Source organism: Mycteria americana, chromosome 11 (assembly GCF_035582795.1).
Source record: "Mycteria americana isolate JAX WOST 10 ecotype Jacksonville Zoo and Gardens chromosome 11, USCA_MyAme_1.0, whole genome shotgun sequence".
Lineage (NCBI taxonomy): Eukaryota > Metazoa > Chordata > Aves > Ciconiiformes > Ciconiidae > Mycteria > Mycteria americana.
In genome coordinates this window covers 23,131,998-23,141,754 of record NC_134375.1, presented here as the reverse complement: position 1 = coordinate 23,141,754, position 9,757 = coordinate 23,131,998, and the positions used below count along the sequence as shown (strand labels likewise).

Sequence of the window (9,757 nt, the reverse complement as noted above, 5' to 3'; positions counted from 1 at the left end):
GACCATGCTTGTACTATAGCATACTTTACTCTGTTTGCCTCTGACATTCACTCTGCATTGCAGCATACTATCATTTGCAGTTTTGGCCCGAGAGCACAACTGAGATTTCCAGTTCTTTTGTCCATACTGCCCAGGCAGTGGCAGACAGATACACTATAAGGCAGACACCAGAGAACGGGTGAATAGTTATTGGTAATGCAAATGGGATAGCAGTACTGGTAACAATTTTCTCTCTAACCTACTGTCTTCAAGCCCTATAAAGGCTAACATTGCCTTAAGAAACACTGTTTGAATTATTCCTCTTCCCTGTGATTATAGCCAATTCTGTCGGTAGAGAATTTACCATATGCTACTTCATGAAAGCTACTTCCATAAAAACAGCTACTGTTATATAAACATTTATTGTTTAGCACATCTATCCTTTCCCTGTAGCTGCAGAGCTGATATGCAGATCATACTGGTCTCATTTATTCCTTTGTAGTTTACATCCCCTTCTCCATCTCTCAAAGGAAGAAGGTTTTCTAATTGAGCTTTAAGGTTCTGGTCACACCAGACCTTGTAACAGGTAGGATCTATGTGAAAATTTAGGATTCTTCTTGCCTTTGGTACAGACTGCCGACTAACCCTGCTGAAAGACTCGCTTGTGATGTGTTGCCAAAAGACTAGTTTTCTACTAGCGCAGGCTCAGCTCTGTTGGCAAAGACAGGATCTCTTGACTGTCCTGCCTGTGGGTTACATAATGTTTGCAGTAGCTGGGGTACTTGGCTAATGAAGCTTGGCTAATGGTTTTTTGTTTAAAACAAACAAAGGCTCTTCTCTGTTTTCCCCCTGCTCCTGCATCAGTCAAGTACAGTCTGGCCCTTTGGTACAGCTGGACTGGTTTTCATCAGCTGACTTAATACATTTCGTAGCCTCCTCGGTAGCTTAGTAGAACCAGGTGGGATGAACAGCAAAGGAGGGATTTCCCTGGCTAGAGCTTTCCTTCATGTCTTGCTCTGCTGTGAAATGAGCCCTGGGCTGCCACTGTGCCTGTGAGACAAAGGGTCCCAGAAGCCCAGGCTGCACCCAACACTGGAGCTTGCACAGCCAAATGGAAGATGAAGAGCCATACATAAAGGCTGGGCAACCTCGACTTTCAGTCACAGAAGTCCAGAGTACCAGTACTAGCAAATTAAGCATCGTCTGAGAAGCGCAGCTCAAAGGCAATTCTGTCCTTAAGCATGTGTTGCCAGCTCTTCTCTGTGGGACTCAGCTGTCATCCACAGCCAATGCAGCATTTGTCTCTCCAAATTCTTCAGTTTCTGCAGAATCCGGAAGCACTGAGAGTCACTGAACTTCTATTGGTCCACTAAATCCGGGGGAGGAGGGATAAGATCCCGCGGGTTCAGCCTAGCAACAAGGCAAACATCATAGCTGTCGTGCATGAGGACGTTGATGGCCACCACGTTCCACTGGTTCTCCCACGTATCCAGCTCGAGGATCTCTTTGGTGATAACTTCGTGACGAGCTGAAAAACGGAAGCAACAACAGCAGGCATCAGGAGTCAAGTCAAACAGGATCAAAGAGGTTTGTGCAGTTATTATTATGACCCTTCTGTAAGGTGGCAATGAAAAGGTAATAGTTGTGGTACTAATAGTTACACTGTTCGAAGAGCACGGGAGCTGTCAACATATAGCAAATGAAATAGTGCAGGTGGAGATCTGCACAGTGTATTCAGTATTCAGCTCCAGGTGCAGCTGCAGGGACAAAAGCATGAAGTGCTCCATCTTGGGACAAGTATGCAGGTGGCATTTCATTGTGCAAGCAATTGTCAAATGCTCATCTTTTAGAGACAGAGTTTTGCCTGTTGTTAATGAGTATGCCTACATGCAGTATGTTGTCTTTTCTTTGCCCCAACTAAAATGCAGCTCTCGGGCTCCTGGAAGCACTCCAATACTATGGCTTTTCTTGGGTGCGAAGTCTGGACATCCTGTGATTTGGCGAGAAATAAAGACAGAAAGAAACCTCCAGGGCTTTAAAAGTACTTTAGCTGTTCTGAAGTGCTGAGGAATTTGTCATGAACGGTCAGGTTAGAAGAATGCCATTAAATCACAGCCAATCTCAAGACAAGAAGCTTTTTACTGAGACTAACAAAAAATAACGAAAGAATCACCAGGCAGCAGAGAACCATAGTTGTCAACCAGCAGCGCTATATTAAACTTCTATAAGAACGCAAAACCTTTCTTTGCTAACAAAAGTCCTGAACTCTCCAGCCATTGTTACTCAAAGCCAGGTTCTCTCCTAAAAATAAAAAGTGTCTGTCATTTCGGCTCAGTTTTTCTTTTCATCTAAATTTGCTTTCTCACAGCAAGTAACCTTAGTCTAAACTTTTCTTACTTTGAGCTGAGGACATGCAGGTGCTTTGCTGTCAGCTTCCTTCTGATGAATTTCTGGATAGATGTATTAGAAGCCAAGTCTTGGAGATTTCCAAGCACAGACACTTCACCGGTACCAGGATAAGAACGATCATAGCAAAAAACCTTGAATACTCAACACTGTTTTATTGAGTCTTGTATTGGGTCTGTGTGGCAAGGTTTTGGTAGTGGGGGGGCTACAGGGCTGGCTTCTGTGAGAAGATGCTAGAAGCTTCCCCTGTGTCCGACAGAGCCAATGCCAGCCAGCTCCCAGAGGGACCCGCCGCTGGCCAAGGCTGAGCCTGTCCGTGATGGTCATAGCCCCTCTGGGATAACATATTTAAGAAGGGAAAAAAAAGAAAACCTGGGCAACTGCAGCCAGAGGGAGGAGTGAAAATATGTGAGAGGAACAACTCTGCAGACACTACAGTCAGTGAAGAAGGAGGGGAGGAGGTGTTCCAGGTGCCGGAGCAGAGATTCCTCAGCAGCCCATGGTGAAGCCCATGGTGAGGCTGCAGGCTGTCCCCTGCAGCCCATGAAGGTCCACGGTGGAGCAGATATCCACTGCAGCCCATGGAGGACCCCACGCCGGAGCAGGTGGATGCCCAAAGGAGGCTGTGACCCTGTGGGAAGCCCGTGCTGGAGCAGGCTCCTGGCAGGACCTGTGGCCCCGTGGAGAGAGGAGCCCACGCTAGAGCAGGCTTGCAGGACTTGTGACCCCACGGGGGACCCACGCTGGAGCAGTCTGTTCCTGAAGGACTGCACCCCATGGAAGGGACCCACGCTGGAGCGGTTCATGAAGAACTGCAGCCCGTGGGAAGGACCCACGCTGGAGAAGTTCGTGGAGGACTGTCTCCATGGGAGGGACCCCACGCTGGAGCAGGGGAGGAGTGTGAGGAGTCCTCCCCCTGAGGAGGACGGAGCGGCCGAGACAACGTGCGATGAGCTGACCACAACCCCCATTCCCCGTCCCCCTGCGCCGCTGGGGGGGAGGAGGCAGAGAATTTGGGAGTGAAGTTAAGCCTGGGAAGAAGAGAGGGGTAGGGGGAAGGTGCTTTTCAGATTTGGGTTTATTTCTCATTATCCTACTCTGATTTGATTAGTAATAAATTAAACTATTTTCCCCAAGTTGAATCTGTTTTGCCCGTGACAGTAATTGGTGAGTGATCTCTCCCTGTCCTTATCTCCACCCACGAGCCTTTCGTTATATTTTCTCTCCCCTGTCCAGCCGAGGAGGGGAGGGATAGAGCAGCTTGGTGGGCACCTGACATCCAGCCAGGGTCAACCCACCACAGGTCTTAAAAGACTGGCGACAGGCTAAACTTTACAGGGTCCAGACTGAGGTTCCCATTCAGCTACCCCTTCTAGAAAGCTTTTTTTTTAAAAAAAAACCCAAACAAACCACCAACCACATCCTTCACATCCATCAACTGCATCTCATTGTTTGGACACTGCCCTTCTGTGGAACCAGCAGCAAAGGACTGAAGAAGGCGAAGAGAGTGAAAGACAGAAGAGCATCCAGAGGCATATATTGTTTCTCATGTTGGAAACACAGACCACATATTCCTCCAGAGGACAGCAACCCTGGGGGGTTAGTACCCTCAGAAGAGTGCTGTTGTGGTTTAGGTTCCGTGCAAAATTGGCGTTGATGTTATGATGACGTAGCGTCATGGGATTTAACGTACCCCTAGGGCTCCTCTGCAAGTAGCTTCAGGATGTGGGGAGGTCGGATGGAAACAAGACTTCTTCCCCTCCCAGGATCGGTTTCCTCGCTGAGCTGATTCGGGACAGTTCTGTTTACTGCGGGTCCTGTACACGCACGGGAGTTGTGGATGTCTCAGCTTTATGGAAATTTCTGCACGTTTTTGTCACGTTTATCATATTTATCATTGCAGCACAGTGTGTCTGCCCCACGGTCCACAGCCCGTACTCATTTTCCCCTCAGTTGTGTCTACAATTAATTGTGGCATAATTTTTCTTGGTCCAAACCCAGACCTCTGGGACTTTCATAGATCTCTAGGAGCTTGCTTGAGTAAAATTCAGGTCAGATTTCAGGATTTAGCCTCATCTGAATAGTCCTTGTTCCATTCCTTTCTGCTGTTCACAGAAAGTGAAACAATAGTCATGATGGTTTACTTATTGAGCCTGGATGTTAAAGGAGAATACTACTACTACTACTACGTAGGAAAGCTGCACCCATCCAAGAGAGAAGACAGCAAACTGCTAAAAACCCCAGTTACACATGAAGAGAGAAGGCACGACTGACAAACTGCAAACAAATAATGTGCCAGTACCAGCACAGAGCTCATTTCTGTATGACCCTGCAAGAGTGAACAGGTTTTTCCTAAGAGACAAATACGGAGGCACAAACAGACCTAAGCTGTGACATGGGAGGCTCCAGTCCCTGTATTTATTATTAGATCATCTCCTTTATGCAATGAATTTTTATGCCTGCATTTTCTTTGGCATGGGTGATGACAAAAATGAGCCAATCGGAGGGAAAAAAATCAAACACTGGAACGGAGACATTCTGTGGGTGATTGCGACACTTCAGAAAAAAAAAAATCATAATTAAAACATCAAAGGCAGACTCAGCAACCCTTCCTCACAAGCCTTGCTGTGTTTTTTCCTGACCTTGGTGACTCACAACCTTTAGCGTCCCCTGTTTCCCTTCTCTGTGGGATGTTGTAACTGGTTTTGTTCCACTCTACAGATTCTGCTTTCCAGCACATGGAGTGTTAGTTAACTCTTAACCCTTGGGAGATAAAGAGAGTATGTTGTTGGAATAAGGGAAGCAATCATTTCTCTAGTCTTATCGTGTTTAATATAAAAGGAAGCAGCACCCTGTAGATGAGAAAGTTCATGTGAGGAAAAGCACTGCTCAAAATACAGTCATACTTCAGAAAAAAATGACATCCCCCTTTTCTTTTTAAAAGAGAAGTGAGTTAAAACACCCCCATCCTTAAGTCTTTTCTTTTTTTTAACTTTTTAAAAAATTTTTCTTGGTTAGGACAATAGAAAAGAGAACAGCACCTTTGGTTCCAGGCTGTAATGTTGGATTTGGGTTTTAATCCCAATAAAGTTTTAAGTCTGAAGGTGCAAATAATTCCAGATTCTGCCTCATCGGTTCACCTTATTTAATTGCAATTTTTTTTTAAAGGCAATATCTTAGCAGCCGATTTTGCTTACAGGAGAATAATGTGATGTCTGCAAAAAGAAATTGGCTGTATTACACAGATGACCTGCTTAAAAAGCCACCCCACAGAACTCCCTGTCGTACACAGCGTTACTCTGCATCACTTCCCCGACAACCACCTTACCTAATGAAAGAATTTCACTCCTTGCCAAATGCTTTCATTTTTTTCTACAAAATGAGGCAGTATTTTTCTGCACATTCTTGTTTAACCATGAGAAGTTTTAAGAGACTTTCTTTACACTATGTTTTTCTGCATAGGAGTTAAACCCCTTTATATTAGAATTATTCAGGTAGTACAAACCTAACCCTAACGCAGACCCTTTTCAAGCAGTAAAATAGTGTTTATAGCAGTATGGTTTATTCTTATTCAGGAAAGGAAAAGGCTAAACCAGCATAGGGAACATTAATTCCAGCATAAATTTATCCCCACGAGAAATTGTGGTATGTTAAAAGAACGTCAGAGCTCTTTTGGTATAGTTACGCCTTTTTGATGTACAAGTGCAGACTGAAGGCTAGCACTGCACCTACAAACCCATCTTTTCCCAGTGAAAGAACTTGAGTTATACCTGAAAATGTTTCATTTATAAATGCTAAAATCATATTTCATATATGTAAATATAGTAGTCTGAAAGCAAAATTAGTCTAATCTTTACATTCTGTTACATTCTGGTCTGTAAACAAAACACTTTCCCACAATTTTTCATATGAAATTTTTCTTTGAATGTGCAGAAAAAACAACAAAAATATTGATTTTCAGTACATGATTGCCTGCACTCCATAAACACAATCACGTTTTCTCTTTAAAAGGTTTATTTTCAAATACGATTCACTCCCCAGATATGGCCAGACTTAATTTTATGCTGTAAGTTTTCTCATGTCATTTGAATCAGGACTGGCCATAAATCAGGATGAACCATTCTTGGAAAGACCCCCAGTATGACTGCAGGCAACATAAATATTTGATCTGCTTTTTCTTCTGTTTTTTTTTTTTTTTTGAACTGCATTCCATTTGTGATTTGGAGGTTGGGGGAGGAACAACTTTCTGTGTGAATATAGTATTTATTACCACTTTTGGTCTTTTTTGACCTTGCTTTCTCTTTCCTATTTGGAACTGACCATTCAGATACAATTATTAGGTTTTGTGTTGGGAGGGTTAAAGGGAGGCAGATGTAGAAGAATTAAGCAACATGCTTAACAGGTAGAAAATCTATAGGTCATCCAGGACTATTAACCATGCAGCTATTATGTTCATAAGCCAATACAAATAAATTCACTCTACTATAGCCTGTTTAGTGTCCAGAGCGTTGAACTCAAAAAAATTCATGCTGAATTTTAGTTCACTGGAGTTAAATCTATGGCAAGTTTGCTGAAATGTGGTCAATATTTCATTATTTCTTATAGAAGCCCATTGACATCAGCTGGTATATATTTGCCTCCATCTTCTGAATGAGGAAACAGAGTTCTGGAGATAGCGAGAGCACGTGCCAAGTCACGAGTCGTGATGCCGCTGCATCAGTGGAGGGCAGAGATATCCAAAGTCGTTTTGGACAAGCTCACCTGCCTACTAGCTGCGGCATAGCTGCATTGACATAGTGGCACACGGCCAGCAGTGCCTAAGCGAGTTTATCCAGAGCAGGGCCGGGTACCTCAGCCCAGAACCGCATGGTGTAGTGGGGGTAGTCTCGGTGTCACATCTGTCCTTGCCCATGAGCTCCGTGCCCTGGGACATCCTCACACAGGCTACTTGCCCGAGCTCCTGCCGATGTCGGTTCTCGGGTTGTCACAGCACCTTTTCCTTTCCAGTTTGCAGTTTCCTAATGTGCTCTATCTTCTTTCGCCATAAATCAGCTTATAAAAAAAGACACCAAACCTGTAGTGGTTAAACCGTTAACTGTCTGCTCTGCACCTTACGTGGAAAAAAAAAAGCACTTGAACATCACAAGGTGCTTGCCAGTTCCCCAACAGTCCCCAAAATGTTCACTCAGGTGTTTCTTTCAGTGGCTTCCCCAGTTCTTGTCACCTAACAGCCACCCCAGAGCTGCCTTGAAGCAGTTCAGCCTCCGCTGCTGGTTTGTACCTGGTTTTGCATGCCATTATCCGTACCAGAGAATGATTTTAAACATATGGGACTGGCCTCTGCTACTTATCTTCCTCGCCACTAATAGCTGCTTTCATAATTACATGATGCGGAGGTAGGCGACTTGGGAATTCACGTTTGTGTTGCAATGGGATAAAAGTGCATTTAGATCATTACCACCAGATGTCCGGGCTCCTCATTTGCAGTAGGAAAAAGAATAAGTTCATCAAGTCTGTGGCCTTCAAGCCCATTTGCCTACGCGAGCTGCCCCCTAACTCTACCAGCCTTGCTAGCATAACGCAGCGAACGCCCCTTGCGGGGTCAAGTACATCCATCATCTATGCCTGTGGGCAGAAGCAGGCAGAATACACAGGAGAGGGAACTTGGCTGGGCTGTTTAACATGCTGGCCAGCCTTCGTGATGTTGAGTATCAAGGCAGCGTATCCCACCAGACACAGCGAAAGCTGGGAGGCAGGTTGGGGCTTGCATTTACAACTGTGGCAGTTTACTGTTTTCAGAGCACCTGCGTGGAGTAAGGTAAGATACTCGCTCTCGTGGACTGGACCTCTATCCTCTTGCTCTGCTGCGTAATTCTTCAGGACTAGAGTTTCATGATCCACCCGTTCACTCACAAATCAATATATATTAACATTTTAAAAAAATTATATGTAAAGAATGGGATGGTCTACAGGAAGGAAGTTCTAATTCAGTTACTTCAACTGTTTTTCTTGGCATCGATTCAGCTACTTCAGCTTTTAAAATCTTTCCAGCTTTTGCCTGTTGGTCATAGGCAAGGCCTCTTCCAGACATAATCTTCCAAGTGCTGGTCCTGCTTGCGCTGCAGGTGATAGCCGGTTCCCAGATTACCGGGGCAGCAGGATCAGCGCTCCTGAAGTCAGTGCACCATTCGTATGAGTAAAAACTACAAGATCGGAATAAGAATTACCAGTCTCTGACCATCCTAAGATACTGTTTCTAAATGCCTTACAATGGGTTAATACATTATTAATAGAGGATATAAAGCATGTTTAGACTGTATGCATGACAGGCAGTTATGAACACAATAGAAGATGTCATACATGGCTACAAGCCATGTTTCTAAACAACCTATTGACCTCTTCAGCAATTAATTAAAATGCATTAAAATATCTATTAATCATTCATTAACCCTTTATAAACTATAAATGAGCCTTAGTACGAAGCATGACTGAATTACTAATACTGTGCTGTCAGCTGTTGGGTCAAATTTAGCTCTGAAATGAGCAGGTGCTGCTCCCCAGCAATTCCCCTGACCTGTATTGGCAGCTGATGAGCAGGGGGTAAATGGGCAGCCCTCCCTGGGAAGGCAGCAAGCTGGGGAGGTCTCTCCCGCACGCCGGTTCCCGACAGCAGCCCGGCAGCTCACGCCGGCGCTGGGGAGAATTCGGCAAAAGGGCGAGTAGCATCTTTCGGGGGGGACTTGGCACGCAGCCTGGAGAGATGTGGCAGTGCCTGCCGTGCGGCGGGCGGCCGCCAGCAGATTTCTATGCCGAGCGAAGCGCAGGGACCCTGAATCCCTTTCATTGGTGGGGATATTTATTCAAATGGTAACAACTGTGGGCAGGAGAACTTTAATTATTCATCGCTGCCCAGTAAATTCTGACGGAGGGAAACAAACAGTGCTGCAGATAGGCAGCCCAGGGTTTGCCCCTCTGCTTTATTTAGCTGGGAACATGGGAAGGTGCTGGAGAAACAGGTTTTATTCCAATCCCTCAACCCCCAAACTTCACAAGTGCAGTATTTACTGTGCCAGACTTCTTAATATGTCTAAATTTAATCTGATTCCAGTAATGTTCCATAACCACTATAATAAAAAACAAGCACTAGAATGATTCTCCATCTAAATCACATAATGGAGGAGACTAGGGGGAGCAGCCTTTATGGGAGATTAGTCAAAATAAATAACTATTAAGCTAGTCCACTGTCAGGAGAGGATGGCGTGGAGATACAAACTCATTAGCTCAGCTGGACTACAGTAATTACTACACGGTTCTGCACTGCTGCAAGCAGCGCCGCTTCTATTCCAATGTATGGATTGCAGTTTATGTAAAT

General features: G+C 44.8%; 1 protein-coding gene across 1 annotated transcript in view; it reads right to left on the bottom strand.

Moving 5' to 3' along the window:
* Positions 1–1,337: 1,337 nt before the first annotated feature.
* The window catches only part of KBTBD12 (kelch repeat and BTB domain containing 12), a 31,352-nt gene continuing 22,932 nt past the window's right edge, over positions 1,338–9,757 (bottom strand). Inside the window, exon 5 of the mRNA XM_075514289.1 lies at positions 1,338–1,507. Coding sequence (XP_075370404.1) covers positions 1,338–1,507 — 170 coding nt within the window. The remainder of the gene's footprint in view (positions 1,508–9,757) is intronic.